The 17,807-nt window shown below is 65.0% G+C and overlaps 3 protein-coding genes across 3 annotated transcripts; 2 read left to right on the top strand and 1 right to left on the bottom strand.

The window, feature by feature from the left end:
• Positions 1-333: 333 nt before the first annotated feature.
• On the bottom strand, positions 334-3,225 carry CIAO1 (cytosolic iron-sulfur assembly component 1). The gene is made up of 7 exons (XM_075444782.1): positions 3,041-3,225; positions 1,771-1,919; positions 1,567-1,678; positions 1,392-1,480; positions 1,078-1,279; positions 907-994; positions 334-809 (listed from the first exon to the last, which is right to left on the bottom strand). Exons 1-7 carry the CDS (start codon positions 3,177-3,179, stop codon positions 569-571), a joined length of 1,020 nt encoding a protein of 339 aa, XP_075300897.1. The 5' UTR covers positions 3,180-3,225; the 3' UTR covers positions 334-568.
• An 80-nt stretch (positions 3,226-3,305) lies between these two features.
• TMEM127 (transmembrane protein 127) lies at positions 3,306-7,597 on the top strand. Its single transcript, XM_075444783.1, has 3 exons — positions 3,306-3,570; positions 4,771-4,935; positions 5,608-7,597. The coding sequence occupies exons 1-3, from the start codon at positions 3,306-3,308 to the stop codon at positions 5,913-5,915; spliced, it is 738 nt and encodes a 245-aa protein (XP_075300898.1). The 3' UTR covers positions 5,916-7,597.
• A 1,237-nt stretch (positions 7,598-8,834) lies between these two features.
• On the top strand, positions 8,835-16,479 carry STARD7 (StAR related lipid transfer domain containing 7). The gene is given in 8 exon segments (XM_075444845.1): positions 8,835-8,900; positions 8,902-9,230; positions 13,466-13,671; positions 13,949-13,998; positions 14,439-14,549; positions 14,632-14,721; positions 15,642-15,734; positions 16,399-16,479. Coding segments are annotated over 8 exon segments (1,017 nt in total). The 3' UTR covers positions 16,471-16,479.
• Positions 16,480-17,807: the final 1,328 nt, after the last annotated feature.

Consider the following 17,807-nt stretch of genomic DNA (forward strand, 5'->3'; position numbering starts at 1 on the left):
GCCCTCCGCTGGACTCTCTCCAGCAGCTCCTCATCTTTCTTGAACTGGGGAGCCCAGCACTGGACCCAGCACTGCAGATGGGGCCTCCCCAGGTCAGAGCAGAGGGGAAGGAAACTCGCCCAGTAGCTCTGTGCCTTCACTGTAGGGCTCACAAAGTTCGTCAGCAGAACTAATTAAGGCAGAGTTAGCTTACCAGCCATTTCTGGGAGCGCCAGCAGAGCTGAACACTTCCCCTCGGGCTGCGCCTCGCCGGGAGGCACAAAACCAGCTCCCTGGGAGCACCCCGTTCCACTCGCCCCGAGGGTGCCGGCACCGCAGGCAAGAGCCGGGGGCTTTGCGCAGGAGAACAGGGATTTATTGAGGAGGGACGGGGGGAGCACGCCCTGCGCCGTCTCCCAAAGCCGGACGGATCCCGGCTGAGGCGCCCCGTGGTCCGGGACGCGCCAAAGTCCCAACTTGTGGGCGAGAAGAGGTCGGTCACCCTCTCCCCTGCCCCGCTCGCCGCGCCGGCACGGGGCCGCGTGCCGGTGGCAGCGCTGAAGGGTCCCGCTGGCAGGGACCGCAGCCCTCAGCAAGCTTCGGGGCGCTGGTACTTCCAGAAGGCGATCTCGCCGTCGTCGCTGCAGGAGGCCAGCAAGCCCGGCTCCTTCGGGTTCCAGGCCACGCAGTTGACGTCCTGCGAGTGCGCCCGGGGGACGTGGGCGGCCAGGCCGAAGGTGGGCTGCCGCGGGTCGGAGGACGCGCTCTCCTCGAAGACGCGGATGGCGTCGTCGCCGCAGGCCGTTGCCAGCGCGCCGGTGAGGTGGCACCTGGAGCAAGGGCAGCACCGGGCGCGTCAGCCATGCCGGTGGCGGGACGGAGCGGGGCCGGGGGGCTGCGCCGTCGCCGCTCCGTCCCCACGCTCACCACGCCACGTCGTAGATGGTCCTGGTGTGGTAGCCGGAGAGGTTGCAGACGCACTTCCAGGTGGGGTCGGTGCCACTGCAGGCCACACCTGGAAGGGAAAAGAGCAACCTGGCCTCCTGCCCGGGCTTCGCCCCTGCACGTGGGTCGCGCCGGGCAGCCTGGGAGCCTCACCTTCCTCGTTGCCCGGCTCGTACCGGCGCCAGATGCGCACCGTCTTGTCGTCGCTGCAGGAGGCCAAGCGCTCGCCGCTGCGGTCGAAGGCCACGCTCCACACGGTCGACTCGTGGCCCTCCAGCGTGGCGCAGCACACCCAGTCGTCCTCCTCCTCGCGGTAGAGCTTCACCGTGTCGTCGTAGCTGGCCGAGGCCAGGAGCTGAGGGAGGGCGGAGGAATCAGCCCCCCCCCGGCGCTTTCCGCCCGTGGCCGGCGGAGCTCCAACGGGGCCACGTCGCCGCTCGCCAGGCCCGGGTCCCCCCCGTTCTCACCTCCTGGGTGGGGTGCCAGACCACGTGCTTGACGTCCTGCGTGTGGGAGTTGAGGACGCTGACGCACTCGTACTCCTCTTCCTCATCCACTGCAGACAGCGAGCTGTCAGGCTGAGGGGAGGCTGGGGGGGCCCAGCCCAGCGCCCCACCCGTTCACCCCCCGCTCTCCCCTCACCTTCCCAGACCCAGACACTCTTGTCCCGGCTGCAGGTGGCGAGCAGGCTGCCGGAGGGGGCCCAGGCCACCGACTTCACCTCGTTCTCGTGCCCCTCCAGCGTGGTGACGCACTGGGGAGGGAGAGGGGACGGCAGGAGCGGGGCGGGGGGCTGCGGCGGGGGGTGCTGGGGGGGGTTTGGGGGGTGCTGGGCGGGGGTCTCACCTCGAAGCCGTCCTCTTCCCTCTTCCAGATGCAGGTGGTGGCGTCGAAGCTGGCGGAGGCCAGGTGGGAGCCGCAGGGGGACCAGGCCACCCTGCGCACCGTGCGCTGGTGCCCCTCGCCCAGCACCGCCCGGCATGACCAGCCCGCGCCTGCGCACAGCACGTGGAGCTGGGACCCCCGCAGGCCCCGCCCCCCGCGGGAGGCCACGCCCACGCCCCCCCGCAGGGCCCACCCCCCCAACCGCAAACACTCCCTCACTGTCCCGCTGGCCCCACCCCCTCACAGCCTTCATAGCCCCGCCCCATCACAGCCCCCATTACTCCTGTAGCCCCACCCACCCTGCCTCCTCATCATGACCCCTCCCTCATTGCCTGTGTAGCCCCGCCCCCTCACGGAGACCTCTCATTGCCCCATAGCCCCGCCCTCACCACAGACACGCCCTCCCTGAGGCTCTAGCTCCGCCCCTTCACGAAGCCCCGCCCTCACTTCCCATCCAGCCCCGCCCCAATCCAGCCCCTCCCTCATTTCCCATGAAGCCCCGCCCCCATCAGCTCCCTCCTTCCCAGCCCCTCTGGCTCCACCTCCTCATCAAGGCCCCTCCCTCCTTGCCCTGCAGCCCCACCCCCTCACCAGCCCCTCCCTCCCCATCCCTCTAGCCCCGCCCCCTCATGAAGCCTCCCTCACTCTCCCTCCATCCCTGCCCCAATCCAGCCCCTCCCTCACTTCCCCCTTAGCCCCGCCCCCTCAACTCCCTCCCTCCCAGCCCCTCATCCCCGCCCCCTCACCCAGCCCCTCCCTCATTGCCCCTCAGCCCCGCCCTCTCACCACAGACACCCCTTCTGATCCCTCAAGCCCCGCCCCCACATGAAGCCACTCCCCCGCCCCCCGCCCCACCCCTCCCTCATTGCCCTCTTAGCCACGCCCCCTCACCCACACCCCTGAACCCTCAGCCCCGCCCACTCACAACAGACCCTGCCCTCTAGCCCCGCCCCTCCCTCATTGCCCTGTAGCCCCGCCCCCTCACCATAGACACTCCCTCCTGTTCCCTCTAGCCCCGCCCCTACATGAATCCACTCCCCCCCGACCCTGCCACAATCCAGCCCCTCCCTCATTGTCCCCGGAGCCCCGCCCCCTCACACCTGTAGCCCCGCCCCCTCGCCCAGCCCCTCCCTTATTGCCCCGTAGCCCCGCCCCCTCACCGCAGACACTCCCTCCTGCTCCCTCAAGCCCCGTCCCCACGCGAAGCCCCCGGCCCCGCCCCGCCGCGCACCGTCGCGGCCCCAGAGGCGGATGAGGCGGTCCCCGCCGCAGGAGGCCAGCAGCCCGCCGCCGGGGCTCCACGCCAGGAACCAGCACCGCGACTCGGGGTGCGCGGGGACGCGGCACAGCAGCTCCAGCGCCTCCTTCATCGCGCCCCCAGCATCTCTGCGCGCCGGAAGCCGGAAGCGGCCCCCAACCGGAAGCGGAAGCGGCCAGACCCGGAAGCGGAGCGGGCCGGAGGAGCTCGGCGGGCGCGGAGCTCGGCGGCGGGCGGGATGTACACCCCGGGCGGGCCGGGGCTGCCCGGCGGGCGGCGGCGGCGGGGAGGCGGCGGCGGGGGAGCGGCGGCGGCGGGGAGCGGGCTGCCGAAGCAGCCGGAGCGCAGCCTGGCCTCGGCGCTGCCCGGGGCCCTCTCCATCACGGCGCTTTGCACGGCGCTGGCCGAGCCCGCCTGGCTCCGCATCCACGGCGGCACCTGCGCCCGGCAGGAGCTGGGCGTCGCCGACGTCCTGGGCTACGTCGACCCTGAGCTGCTGCGAGGTGAGGCCGGGGGCTGACCCCCCACACACACACACACAGACCCGGGGGGGGGGGGTCGGGCCCAAATCTCCACCGTAAAGGCCTGCGCTTGCCGGTACCGGCGGCAGAACCGGCCTCAGCCCCGCCGTGCCGCCGCCTGGGAAGGAGAAGGACGAGCTGACGGGCAGCTGGAGCCCCGCGGCGGGGTGCGCGCGTTGCTGGGGGCCGCTCTGGGGGTTCAAGCAAGGAGCCGGTGTGGGTGAAGCCTTCTGTCGTGCGATTCTGACGGTGGAAGGCGGCGGGCGGCGGTCTTCCCGCTGTCATAGGGTCACAGGACGGGGTGGGTTGGAAGCGACCTTGAAGCTCATCTGGTTCCAACCCCCCTGCCATGGGCAGGGACCCCTTCGCCCAGCCCAGGTTGCTCAGAGCTCCATCCAACCTGGCCTTGAACCCTGCCAGGGAGAGGGCAGCCACAGCTTCTCTGGGCACCCTGGGCCAGGGCCTCACCACCCCCAGCGTGCAGAATTTCTTCCCTATATCTCATCTAAATCCCCCCTCTTTTAGTTTAGAGCCGTTCCCCCTTGTCGTGTGACAAAACAAATTAATGCCTGGCTTTATTTATTAAAATCTCTCAGGGTTATTTTTTCTTCCTTCCCCCACCGCCTTGCCGGAGCAGCCTCTGGGAAGCAGCGGGCGTGACTTCGAGCCCCCAGCGCCCGCTGCGGGCCTGGTCCACAGGCGGTTGAATTTGGGTGGGGCAGCGGGGGGTCTCCTTCGCCGCGGGGTCGCGTCCGCCTCTTCCTCACCGGGGACACAGAAAGACTTTCCAGTAACACCCCCCAGCTTCGCTGGACTTTCCAGTAACACCCCCGGCTTCGCGGTCAGCAAGGAGCCCGTGCGACCTGTCGCGTTGTCCCGGCAGCTTTGCTGTGTCCGCCGTGTTCTTTAGCTCCGATTGCCCTGGCAAGAACAGTTCAGGAAGTGAAATACCGCGGCCGGATGGATGGATAACGGGGGTTCATTTTCTAGAGCCTAATTAAAGGCGTCCTGCCGTGCTCCGGGTTTCCTCCGAGAGCGGCGTTGTGAAACCTCAGAGGAGGACGCCAGGCGCGAGCGGAGCCGGGGGTGTCGCGACACCGACTGCTCTGCCCGGTGAGCGATTTGAGTGGAAAAAAGGCATTTTCTGGTGCTCAGCAGCCTCCCCGCTTCCTCCCCACGCAGATTACTGCATGAACCCGCAGACGGTGCTGCTGCTCCGGGTCATCGCCGCCTTCTGCTTCCTGGGCATCATCTGCAGCCTCTCAGCCTTCCTCCTCGATGTCTTCGGCCCCAAGCACCCGGCGCTGAAGATCACGCGCCGCTACGCGTTCGCTCACATCCTCACAGGTAAATCCCCGCCAGCGACGGAGGAAAACCCCGGGGTTGGGTTGTTTTTTTTTTGTTTTTTCCCATCTCCAAAGGTCTGGGGGGGAAAAAAGCCCCCAAAGGCTTTTTTTTTTTTCAACCTTTGGTTGGGAGCTGCGGCGCCCGTCCTCCCCGCCAAGCTTCCCCTTCGCGGCGTTTTGGGTCCGGAGGGCAGCGGAGTTAAATTTAGAGGGGGGAAGAGGTCGAGGATGAGCGGTGAGCGCCTGCTGACAGTTCTTACTGCTCAACGAGATCCCGTAGCGCCCTTGTGAGGAAGAAGGTCATCTCATCTGCCTCGTCAGGTCCAAGGAGCTTTAATGTCCTTTATCCCTGGCGCAATGACGCGCGTCGCACCCGAGGGGATCGGGGGGAGTCCGAGCTGTCGGCCTGCCCTCAGCACCGATTCGTCCCTGCCGCTCCTTCTAGGTCGCGAAAAATAAACCCAGCCCTTCGCCACCTTTCAGCGTGGGGTTGTGCTGCCGCTCAGCCGGGTTCCTGCTCGCTCTCTCTGCCGCGTTTTCCCCCTCTCTTGAGCCGGATTTTGAGCATTCACCGCAGGAACCGCCGGCAAGCAGTGGATCAGGCGTGAAACAAACTCGCTGATTGATTTTTTTTTGTTTGTTTGCTGAGCGTCTCTCGCGGTCTCTCTCTCAGTCCTGCAGTGTGCCACCGTCATCGGGTTCTGCTACTGGGCCTCGGAGCTGATCCTCGCCCAACAGCAGCAGCACAAAAAATACCACGGTTCCCAAGTCTACGTCACCTTCGCTGTCAGCTTCTACCTGGTGGCCGGCGCCGGGGGAGCCTCCATCCTCGCCACCGCCGCCAACCTGCTGCGTCACTACCCCACCGAGGAAGAGGAGCAAGCCCTGGAGCTCCTGTCCGAGATGGAGGAGAACGAACCTTACCCGGCCGAGTACGAAGTCATCAACCAATTCCAGCCGCCGCCGGCGTACACCCCGTGATGGCACCGGGACGCGGCCGTGGCTTCCTCCCACCCCCAAACCTCGCTCTCCCGGCACCTCCTTTGCTCCTCTGATCCCTCCCGCGCAGAGGAAAGAACTTCTCGGGGCGGACGATCGGCGTTTTCTTCCCATCCCTTATTTTATGAACTCCACGGCGTGATTTTTAACCCTGCGCTGGCTCGGCTGGCCGAAACACCGACGGCATCGCGGCTTCTCCCCGGCACGAGGGGCGGTGGGATCCGCTCTGCCCCGTCGGAGACCTCATCCACAGCCTGCGCCGGGAAGGAGGAGGAAATCCCACCGGATCCCCGGCCCGGCGCACGGCGAACTCGCTCCCTCCTCCGCCGAGGCGGAACATACGCCCCGAGAAAGGCACGGCGCACGCCGGCGTGTATATATTTATGTATATATATAGGGGAAAGGCCCGCTGGGGGAGCGGAGCGGGCCCTCGCAGCGGCTGCAGGGCAGGAGGGAGGCAGAGCCAAGGCCCCGCCGCTCGCTCCGCTCTGCCCAGCGCCGGTATTTGCACTTTATTTCAGGTTCCAGGAGGACGGTGCTGGTTTTAGGGCCCTTCACTGTAAAACCCCCTTTTCGGAGGTTTTTCGGTGTCGGAGAAGCTCCTCTGCCGCCAGCAGTGGGTTTGGGGGGAGCTGTGCCCCCCGCCGCGGTGCCCGGCTCCCGTCGGCGTCTGGCTGAGCGAATCTTGGGGCTTTTTTTAGCCGAGATACGGCCGGACTGCGATTCCCGGGAAGCAGGTTGAGCCCGCGCCGGAAAACCGGCGTCTCTGCCCGTGGCTTTTATGTGAGCTCCCGCCCTCGGCGCCGAGCTGACTCTCCCGCTTTTCTCCCCCGCTGTTCCTCTCGGTGTTTTCCTGTCCCGCTCCGAGTTCGTCACCCCGTTTCCCTCTGCAACCCCCGCGAGATCCCGGACCTCGAGGAGCCAACGCTTCCCCGGAGAGCCGGGGGAAAGCTGAGCCACCGCGCCCAGCCCTGCAGCCGGCCGCGGAGGAGGCAGCCGGCGGGGACGGAGTGGGGATTTTTGGGGCTGTTTAAAGCAAACCCGATCAGAAGAACCCACGCGGGGCCGCATCGCCCTGAGCGCTGCAGCACTGAGGAACTCCGGGCTGGCTCCGCGGAGGGCACGGGGGCTTAGGGAAGGAGTTTGAGGACAGGAATTGCTCGCTGTGGGTTCTCAGCCGTTCCTCTAACGCTTTTATTACTTATTTTCTTGCCGCCGGCTGTCCCCTGTCCCCCGCAGCAGCACTCGCTATGCAAGAGCTTCGGCCGCTCGCCAGGGCTCGGGCTGCGGCGTGAACCCGGCACGCTCGGGCTCGGAGGAGGAAAATCAGCCCTTGAACTGCCCAGGGTTTGCTGGGCGGGCGCAGGGAGCAGCGGGGCGATGCGGGCTCCTCTTCCTCCTCCACCGCGCCTCCGGGTCCCGGGCCGAAGATGACGTCCTGCCGGCGGGGAAGGGGCGCGGGTTTCCCGGCGGCGACTTTATATGCAAGAGAGGGGCTTGGGTGTAAATAGTCTGTGCAGAGACGTACTGTATTTCTGTAAAAAGAACCCAAAAAGGAGACAAGTGACATCATCGCCCTCCTGCCCAGCTCGCTGGGGGCTGGGGGGGTGCCGCGGGGCGGGGGGCTCCCCCCTGGCCCTGCCCTGGAGGAAATAAAGGGGGTGCGGAGAGCCGTGTGTGGGAGCTTTGGCTTTGTTCCGGAGAAAGGGGGTGCCCCTCACTGCGCTGCGCCCCGAGAAATGGCACCGTCCTGGCACCCCTGCACCCCAGGAGCCGTCCCGGCCTTGTCCCCTGCGCCCTTAACTGCCCCTGCCCCCCAGTAACCAACCCTAAAGCCCTGCACCCCAGTAACTGCCCCTGCCCCCCAGTAACCAACCCTAGAGCCCTGCACTCCATTGCACCCCAGTAACCGCCCCTGCGCCCCAGTAACCACCCCTGCCTGCCCCTAAGTCCCTGCACCCCATTGCTTCTCATTACACTCCAGTGCTCCCCAGTAACCACCCCTGCCCCCCAGTAACCGCCCCTAAAGCCCTGCACCCCATTGCACCCCAGTAACCACTCCTGCTGCTAGTAACCGACCTTAAATCCCTGCACCCCATTACAGCCCATTCCATCCCAGTAACTGCCCCTGCCCCCCAGTAACCGTCCCTGCCTGCCTCTAAATCCCTGCATCCCATTGCTTCCCAGTACACCCCATTGCACCCCAGTAATCACCACTGCCCCCCAGTAACCACCCCTAAATCTCCGCACCCTATTGCTTTCCATTACACCCCGGTGCACCCCAGAAACCGCTCCTAAAGCCCTGCACCCCATTGCACCCCATTACACCCCAGTAACCACCCCTGCCTGCCCCTAAAGCTCTGCACCCCATTGCTTCTCATTACACCCCAGTGCCCCCCAGTAACCACCCCTAAAGCCCTGCACCCCATTACACCCCATTCCATCCCAGTAACTGCCCCTGCCCCCCAGTAACCGCCCCTGCCTGCCCCTAAATCCCCGCACCCCATTGCTTCCCAGTACACCCCAGTGCCCCCCAGTAACCGCCCCTGCCCCCCAGTAACCGCCCCCAAAGCCCTGCACCCCACAGCACCCCGTTGCACCCCAATAACCGCCCCCGCCCGCACCCTGCTGCTGGGGGCGTGTCCCCGCTCCAAGCCCCGCCCTCTCGCTGTCTGCTCCTCCCCTCCCGCCAGACCCCGCCCCGGCTCCGCCCACCGCCCCTGTGCGCCCTTGCCTTCCCTCCCACCACCCCCCGCGAGCGTGCGGTAGGCGGGCGCTTCCCCCCCCTCCGCCCAATGGCGGCGCGGGGCGCGGCGGGCGGCGGCCAATGGGCGGCGCGGCGCGGCGCGAGTGACGCCAGCGGCGCGACGCCAGGGGGCGGCCCGCTGAGGGAGCGGCGGCATGTTGCAGCCCCGGCGGCCGCTCGCCGGCCTCCTCGCCCGCTGCGCCCGCGCCGCCCGCCCGGGCCCCGCCGAGGGTCACCCCCCCCCCCGCTGCCGGCGGCCAGGCGCGGGGCGGCGCGGGCCGGCGGGGCCTGCTGGGCCTGTTGGCGAGGCAGTGCGGCTGCGTGACGGGGCAGCGGGCGCGGCGGGCCCGGCGGGCCTGGTACCGGGGTAGCGGCGGGGACGGGGCGGCGGAGCGGGGCAGACGCGGCGGGGGGGGTGGCGGGGGGTGGGGGTGGTGGCGGGGGTTCCTCCGAGGCCGCCCCGCCTTCTCCGTCACCGGCCGCCTCATGGCGACCCTGGCCGGTGTCTTCGTCTGGGACGGGCAGCGCATCGAGGAGGAGGAGCTGCAGCGGTGGGTGGCGGAACCCCCCCGTCCTCCCTCCCCCCGGGGCCTCCAGACCCACCAGACCCCGCCAACTCCCCTAGTCCGTAGGGCCTGGGGTGCCCCCCCCCCTTGCCGGGTACCCCCCAAGCCCCCCTTGCCGGCTACCCCCATTTTCTAAAGCTCCCGGGGACCCCCCTGAATCCCTGGGGTCCCCCCCCCTTGCCGGGTTCCCCCATCTTCTAAAGCTCCCGGGGACCCTCCTGAGTCCCTGGGGTGCCCCCCCCCGCCCTTGCCGGGTACCCCTCTCTTCTAAAGTTCACAGGGCCCCCCCTGAATCCCTGGGGTGCCCCCCGACTCCTTTGCCGGGTACCCCGATTTTCTAAAGATCCTGGGGGCCCCACTGAATCCCTGGAGTGCCCCCCACCCTCCCCTTGCCGTGTACCCCCTGAACCCCCCTTACCGGCTGCCCGCATTTTCTAAAGCTCCCGGGGACCCCCTTGAATCCCTGGGGTTCCCCCCCCCAAATTTGTCTCCCAGGGCTGGGCTGCCTGCCCGCTGCAGGTCCTGCCCCGTATTTTTCCCCCCGGGGTGCACCCCTCGAGGGCTCCCCCACCCACTGGCTGCACCCCTAAATCTGCTGGCGTGCTACCCCAGATCTTCCCCCGGCCGCTGTCCCGGGAGGGGCCCCCAGGGCTTTTTTAGGGGTGCTGAGGGGGGGAGGGGGTGCTCCCTGCGTTCCCTAAACCCTCTCCCCCCATGGTGCGCCTACAGCAACTTCACTGGCGCCTTGGGGTGCCCCCCACCCAGCTCCCTCCCCGTGGGATCTGGGGGTGCATCTGCCACCCCCCAAATCCTGCCCCAACAGAGTACCCCCCCCAAACCCTCCCCACGGTGGCTTCGGGCTGGCCCCTTACAAACCTCCATGCCCAGCCAGGGGTGTGCCGGGGGCTGCCATGGGGACCCACCCCGCAGAAAGGGGTACCCCCCCCACCCCCTCCTCGCCCCGATCCTGGGTGCCCCCCGTCGTGCTGCTGCGCGGAGCAGTGACAGCGCTGGCGTCGGGGCGGGGGGCACGCGCGGTGCCCCCGATCCAGCGGGATGGTGACGGGAGGACCCCTACCCCCCCCCCCCCCCCCCCCCCCCTAGACCTTTCCGCTTGCTTCCTGAGCTGGCTGCGGCAGCGCGCGCCTTCGTTTAGACGCAATTATCCCGCGTGGGCTGTGACAAAGTGGGGGGTGAGGCAGGACAGGGTAATTAAAACTTAACGAGGAGCTCGGGGTGCGACGGGGCATCGCCGGGTTTCCCCTCTCCTAAATTCTGGTCCTGACCGTCCTGTGGGCGTTAAGTACCCGGGGTTTGTTTAAGTAGCTTACCTAAGGCTTAATTAAATCTTGGCGCTAATGAGGAACAACCTTCACGCCCCGGTTTATGACATGATCAAACATTTCAGAGAGCTCCCCGGGCTTTACGCGCGGCCAGCGCTGGGAGAAGGACCAAATCCCGGTTTTGTTCCCTCGCAAGGCGCTGCCGCTCTGCCTGGCGTGGGTTCGCGTGTCCCGGCACCGCGGAGAAGTGCGGCCTCGTGTTTTCCTCGGGCTTGGGGTTAAAAGCAGAGCCGGTCTTTTCTTCTCCAAGGTTCCTCCTCGCAGGGTTGAGCCTCCTCACCGGGATTTGAAGGCTCCTCAAGCCCAGTCCTCTCCCGGTGCCCTTCACCAGGGGAGGGAGAGTTTGCTTTTGTTCTCCCTCTTTTGGAGTCGCTTTCTCCTGATTCCCGTAATCCTTCACCCTCCGTCGTGGCTCGTTAGGCTGCAGTCTAGTTGTGGGAGTGATAAAGTCCTCAGCAAAGCCTTTGCTCGTCGGTGTAACGAGCTGGGAGTCACAGGAGGTGTCGGCAGGAGAGCCCTCTCCCTCTCCCTCTCCCTCTCCCTCTCCCTCTCCCTCTCCCTCTCCCTCTCCCTCTCCCTCTCCCTCTCCCTCTCCCTCTCCCTCTCCCTCTCCCTCTCCCTCTCCCTCTCCCTCTCCCTCTCCCTCTCCCTCTCCCTCTCCCTCTCCTCTGTGTTTTTTACAAGGCAGGTGGGAGTCTGCCGCCCGCGGGTTCGAAATGATGGCGGAAAGAAAGAAATGGGATAAAACCGTGGGGAAACTCTTCCTGCTGGGCTCTCCCCTCCCGCTCGGCTCGCCCCTGCCGCTGTGTCAGCCAGGGAGCTGCGTCTGCTCCCGGGGTTTAAAATAGCTCGCTGCTTCCATATCGTCTTTCTCTTCCCCTCCCGGCTCTCCTTCTCCTCCCTCCCTCTCTCCTTTAACTTTGGGGGAGGTTTTTTTTTTCCCAGCAAAACCAAACTCCCCGCTCTGGCTACCGGGGAGGGCAAAAATGGCAAGGGATTGCTGGAGCCCCTGCCAGGCGAGAGCTGGGGAGCCGCTTCCTCTGGCAATGAGCTTCATTTAGAAATGAAAACGAGGGGGTTTAAGGCACGGGGCTGGGCGCCTGCAGCGAGCCCCGCGAAGCCCTGGCCCTTCAGGCGCTGGTGGTGGAGGTTTGCTTTTCCGCTCGTGCGGTTCCGTACCCTGTATTGGTTTCCTGTATTTCCAGCTCGGAAAGGTCTCCTGGTCCCGATCCCCCAGCTTGCCACTCCCGTGGGCCCCCCGCCTCCCCATCCCCGTCGCGGTTCGCGAACCTCGGCCGCGGCGGGGAGAGGAGTTGGCTCAGGGAGGGACGGAGCGAAGGCTGTGAGAAATAAACTGGCGGCGGGAAGAGGGGGACGGAGGGAGCAGGGCTCTCCCTGTGGGGGGAAGGTAAGGGGGGGGGCCATGGGGCACCAGGAGTGTTCACAGGGGTGGGGGACACGCCAGAGCTGCTCCCCCCAAACCCGGGGGAAGGCGGCTGTGGGGGTCCGAGGTGTCCTGCGGAGGCTTTCAGACGGGTCCAGGCGAGGCTGGGAGCTTGGCGATCTCGGGGACTGTGAACATGAATTCAGCCAGACCGGTGGGACCTGCCTTGCAGGTTACCAATTGGTGCTGTAGTTCTGGCTGGTGCTAATTACTTTAATATAATTAATGTCTTCAGGCACTGCCGGGAGGGTTGAAAGCGCTGCAGATGGGAGCGATCCTCCTTCCCTCGCGTGGAGGACTCCAAGCGTGGATCAGCCGCTGTTCCTCTCTGGTGTTTTTATTTTGAGGGGCTGGGGCTGCGTCTCGGGGGGGTTTATCCCGACGGCGGGCGATTTCCTTGCTTCTCTTCCCGCTGTGTTTTTGAGACCCGAGCCCTGCGTCCAGGTCTGGTTTCTGTAGGTGCAGGATGCCGACTCGGGGGGGGCTGCCGGTCCGTGGGGCCCTGCGTGTGGGCAGCCCCCCCGCTGCCCCCTGTCTCCTTCCCTCCCGTAGCAGGGGCCACTGTTCCCCAGAGCACTGGGGATTCGCTTCGTGTCGCTTTGTGGACCAAGATGGGCTCTCACGAGCCAACCCACCCCCTCAGACATCGGGGACCCCCTCTCCTTTCCCTCCCCGCTGCCGTGTGCACCCCAGGTCTCAATCCGGCGAACGACTGCGTATCTCCGTGCCTGCAATCCAAAAAATCCTGCTTTTCCCTTAAATCCATCTGACTTTTCTGGTTCGGCTTGTGTGGCTTCTGCTCGATTCAGCCGGGAACACAAATCTCGGGTTTGCGAGTGTCCCGACGGCGACCGCCACGGGTTTTTTTTTTCTTGGTGGAAAGGCTGATGTCTGCGAGGACGGAGGGTGGTTTGGGTGCCAGCTCTCACCGGGGCGGGGGAGAAGCGCTCCCATCCTCACGCAGAACAAGCCCCTGCTGCTTCCCACTGAAACAGCCAGCACGACACCACTGCTGCCGCCCCGCGGGGCCTTTCCCCCCCTCAAAAAGCGAGCCCTGTGGCTGCGGGGGGACGTCGCGTGGTGCTGCGGGGGCCGCCGGCCATAGCGACTCCCCAGCAGCTGCGTTCAAGCCCAGCCTGGGCTTCCACCCTGCCAGAGGACGTGGGAAGGCCCCCCCAAACACACCCCGGCGCGATTTGTCAACGCTGTATAAGAAATATAAGCACAGGATCCTTAGGATGAAAGAAAAAGGCTGCAGGGGTGGGTTTTCCACGCCGGGGAGCACCCAGGCTGCTTTTCCCACACCAAAAACCCTCTAGGTGAAGCCTGGGTGGTGCTGGGGGGGTGTTGCCAGGCTCGGGGGGCTCCAGCTGTAGCAGAAAGGCTCCGGCGAGGCTTCGCTTACTGACGGGTTTGATTTCGCCTTCGCGCAGGTCCGTGCAGGAGATGAAGCACATGGAGAACGTATCCAGCCTGTTACAGGGCAGCAGCCCGGGCGAGTACCAGCGCGCGGACCCCAAGGCGGAGCGAGAGGCGGTCGCCGCTCCCGGGGCGCAGCCCTGGGAGATGATCATGGACAAGAAGCACTTTAAGCTCTGGCGGCGGCCGATCGAGGGCACCCACTTGTACCAGTACCGAGGTAACGGTGCTCCCCGTACCCTGCGTGGAGCTCGTTTTTCCAGCGTTGGGGCGTGCGTCCTGCGTCCCACCTGGCCTGTATTTGTAGGAAACTGGGGGGAAGAAGCTGGGAATCGTCGTCCTTCGGTTCCCTCTCCGCAGATCCTGTCCCCCTGTAGCGCTCGGGAGGGGTCTCAGCCCTGCCACCTGCCTCGGGAAATGCCTTTTCCTTTCCATCTTGCTGCCCCGCGGTGAAGATTTGCTGATGCCCAGGACTAAAAGTTTTCTCTTTACCGCAGTGTTTGGGTCGTACACAGACGTCACTCCCAGGCAGTTCTTCAACGTGCAGGTGAGCGCCTTTGGAATCCGGCCCACGCTGGGTGTTGGGAACAAAGTACAGCCTCTGCCAGAGGGGTGGGATAGGGAAACGGTGAATATCCTCCTTGCTTCGTTCCGTTGGCGTGATCCGCAGCCGATCCCGAGGCAGAGCAGAAGCAGGGCGAGTTATCCCACGCCCCGACGGGGTTTTGCCGCCCGTCCCCGCTGGGAGCGAGGGATCGGCACGCGTGGGCTCGCTGGGCTGCAGCAGCTCAGCGCGTCTCCGGGCGCAGCTCGCGCTCTGCCCGGCCGGCTCCTGCGCTTCCCCCTCCGCTGACTTTCAAACCGTGTTTAAGAATTTCCTGGTGGGTGAAACGCCTGAGCGTGACACAGCGTGGTTTCCACGGCCGCTCGCCATCGTTTAACGGTGCCGCTGGCCTCGGTTGTGACTCAGCCTCTCTTTCTTGCCAGCTGGACACTGAATATAGGAAGAAGTGGGACTCACTGGTCATCAAACTGGACGTGATCGAGAGAGACCTGGCCACCGGGTCGGAGGTGATTCACTGGGTCACTCATTTCCCGGTGAGTGGTTGCTCCCTCCCGCTCCGGTTCCCCTCCGTACCCCAGGCAGGCGGCCCTGACGCCGGTTCTTCCTCTCCCGCAGTACCCGATGTACTCGCGAGACTACGTCTACGTCCGACGGTACAGCGTGGACAAAGAGAACAACCTGATGGTGCTCGTCTCACGGTAGGTGGTGCCGGGCGGACCTCCCGACGCCTTTCTGCCGTCTCCCCACTTCTAAAAGTTGAGAGCTGGGTAGAGCAGCTCTGCGGAGAGGGACTGGGAGTGCTGGGGGACGACAGGGTGACCATGAGCCAGCAGCGTGCCCTGGGTGACAAGAAGGACGATGGGATCCTGGGGTGCATCAAGAGGAGTGTGGACAGCAGGTCAGGGAGGTTCTCCTCCCCCTCTGCTCTGCCCTGGGGAGGCCCCATCTGCAGTGCTGTGTCCAGTGCTGGGCTCCCCAGTTCAAGAGAGATGAGGAGCTACTGGAGAGAGTCCAGCGCAGGGCTACGAGGATGAGGAGGGGACTGGAGCATCTCTCCTACGAGGAGAGGCTGAGGGAGCTGGGCTTGTTCAGCCTGGAGAAGAGAAGGCTGAGAGGGGACCTTAGAAATGCCTCTAAATATCTTCAGGGTGGGGGTCAGGAGGACGGGGCCAGACTCTTTCCAGTGGTGCCCAGCGACAGGACAAGGGGCACCGGGCACAAACTGAAGCAGAGGAAGCTCCAGCTGAACCCGAGGAAGAACTTCTTCCCTCTGAGGGTGACGGAGCCCTGGCCCAGGCTGCCCAGGAGGCTGTGGAGTCTCCTTCTCTGGAGATATTCCAGCCCCGCCTGGCCCGCGGTGCTGTGCAGCCTGCTCTGGGTGACCCTGCTTGGGCAGGGGGTTGGGCTGGGTGACCACAGAGGTCCCTTCCAACCCCTGCCATTCTGTGATTCTGTGATTCATGAGTGTTTTTTTAAGCCGAGTCCGAACCTCAGGAATCTGTCTCCAAAACACAGCCGCCTTCTGTGGGGGTGAAAACCTTGGCACCCACTGCCGGAGTAGCAGCAGATGCTCGGTGTAGCTCACCTCGTGCCGCTCCCTTCTCTTCCCTCCAGGGCGGTGGGAGCATCCGAGCGTCCCCGAAGACCCCGAGTACGTTCGGGTCAGAACCTACGAATCCCAGATGGTCATCCGTCCGCCCACAAAACCTTTGACGAGGGTACGCTGTGGGGGCGGGCTGGGAAACGGAGTGGAAAGCTTGTCGTGAGAGAGCTTCCTCCTGCTCCAGCCGCCGCTCCGAGGGGATCTGTACCTTCTCTGGCCCTCAGCCCTGGTACCGGCGCTGGGTTAATAGTCCAGAGTTGGAAAAGGGATGAGTTATTGTCCGAAAGGTGAGGGGAAACCCATCCCCGTGCGGCTCTGGAAGGATTCAAAGCTCTGCCCCGGTAGCTTGAGACTCTTCCACAGGAGCGTGGTGCTCCTGGAGAGCCGGACACGCCGCTTTGGAGCACTCGGGCTCCCCCTAAAAAGCCTTGGGCTCCCCCTAAAATGCCTTGAACTCCTCCACTCTCCTTCCAGCGCTGAATGCTCTCGGCAGAAGCGTTGCTGGGTCTTGGCGGGGTATCGTGAGCCTGAAGAGAGCGTGCTGGGGTCAGTGGAGGACTGGGGGAATGACACCTCCTCCAACAAAACCTCCCTGGGTGCTTTCACCAGACCTTTGTGGGTCTCTGTCACCTCCCTGACGCTTCAGGCGATGCCCTGAAGAGCCGGGAGCGCTCGCCTTGTAGGATGCGAGTGGCCCAAAAGGGATTTTTGGCCGAGGACGCCAAAGCCCAGCAGAGTTTCTCTGCCGGCTCGGGCTGACTCGCATCCTCCTTTCGCAGAACGGTTTCGACTACTTGCTGACGTACAGCGACAACCCGCAGACCGTCTTCCCCCGTTACTGCGTCAGCTGATGGTCTCGAGCGGTGAGTGGCCTTTGGTGGGGAGGATTTGCCCCTCCGTGAGAAATTCCTCCGGCTCCTTGCTCCGGTGCCAGCCCGTGCCCCCCTGCCTTCCCCGTCATGTCCCGGTGTGGGGCAGAAAATGGACGGAGAAGCTGAAAATCCGAGGCCTGGAGGATCTGGGGGGTGTTTTTGGTGCCTGGGGCTGCTCTTTTTTTCTCACGGGGAGGATTCCTGGCGGAGGAGGAAGGGGTCCATGCACAGGGATGCTCTTTCCCTCCTGTCTACCCCAGGCAGAAGGAAAAAAAAACAGCAGGATGGCTGATTTAATTTTATTTTTTTAATGAAATGAGCCAGGTTTTTTCCTTACTTTCGAGCAGCATTGGCTCTGAAGTACTTCTGCCATCGAGTTCTTCCCCCCCTTACGGCGAACAGGGGAGAAAACTCCTGGCTGGAGAGCCAGTGCCCACGCCGAGACCCCCGTGAAGGAGCTCGGCTTTAGCGGGGGGGAAGCAGCGTTTGAAGGATGCGGCCGAGCTGAGGGCTGTCCCCTCCTCTTAACTCCTGTTTTATTCATCGGGAGGGGGAATAAAACCAGCAGCGTCGCCTGCGGTGGTTTTTATTTTCCCCGCTTGCCGTCGCACGGCTTGCGGGTGGAGACTTGACGCGAGGGGAGGGTTGAAACGCGCTCAGCTCAGCACTCCAGCGCCGGCCCAGCCCTTTCTTCTCGCACCTCCCTGCCTCGCCAACCACCGAAACCGCTCTCCTTCCGGCGGGCGCTCGTCGACGCGCCGAAAAAGGCGCCCGCAGCACCCCGGGGCCTCAGCGCCCGCCTGGCGTGGGGGCCCCTCTGCGCTCAACGCTCGTTTTTCAGCATCAAGATGAGGAGTGGTGGGAGAACAGCGTCCCCGGGGGGGACCGCGCGGGGCGGCTGCCGCCCTGCCCTGCGGCAGAGCACGTAATTTTAAGTATTAAATGTTAATTCGTGCGTCACGGGCTCGCTCCCGGGGTCACCTCTACCGTAGGCAGGCGGTGGGGAGGTTCCCCGGGGGCTCGCCCGGGAGGGGGCTGCCTGGCCCCGAGGTCCTCACCCCCCCCTTCCATAACAGATCTCTGTGAATTCAGAGTGGATTTATTTTTTTTTTTTAGCAAAAAGTGAATTTAAAGCAGCGTAATTGTGAGGTTGGAACGGAGCAGGGGGCTGGGAAGCGGCTGAACCTGCCGAATGCCGGCTGAGGCTGCGGGATCGCCGTCGGATAAAGCAGCAGAGCTGTGCTGTCAGGAGAGAGCGGGAAAACCGGGAGGGAAAAGAAAAATCGGGAGAGATGAGAAGGGGGTGGGACGGGAGA

Source organism: Opisthocomus hoazin, chromosome 28 (genome assembly GCF_030867145.1).
Source record: "Opisthocomus hoazin isolate bOpiHoa1 chromosome 28, bOpiHoa1.hap1, whole genome shotgun sequence".
NCBI lineage: Eukaryota > Metazoa > Chordata > Aves > Opisthocomiformes > Opisthocomidae > Opisthocomus > Opisthocomus hoazin.

Excerpts from the sequence above, each read along its gene's own strand:
- CIAO1 (XM_075444782.1), bottom strand. The coding sequence starts at position 3,179 with ATGAAGGAGGCGCTGGAGCTGCTGTGCCGCGTCCCCGCGCACCCCGAG. Across the intron at positions 1,920-3,040 it reads CCGCCTCTGGGGCCGCGACG|GCGCGGGCTGGTCATGCCGG; the intron begins GTGCGCGGCGGG and ends TGCTGTGCGCAG. Across the intron at positions 1,679-1,770 it reads GGGAAGAGGACGGCTTCGAG|TGCGTCACCACGCTGGAGGG; the intron begins GTGAGACCCCCG and ends CTCCCTCCCCAG.
- TMEM127 (XM_075444783.1), top strand. The coding sequence starts at position 3,306 with ATGTACACCCCGGGCGGGCCGGGGCTGCCCGGCGGGCGGCGGCGGCGG. Across the intron at positions 3,571-4,770 it reads CGACCCTGAGCTGCTGCGAG|ATTACTGCATGAACCCGCAG; the intron begins GTGAGGCCGGGG and ends CTCCCCACGCAG. Across the intron at positions 4,936-5,607 it reads GTTCGCTCACATCCTCACAG|TCCTGCAGTGTGCCACCGTC; the intron begins GTAAATCCCCGC and ends TCTCTCTCTCAG.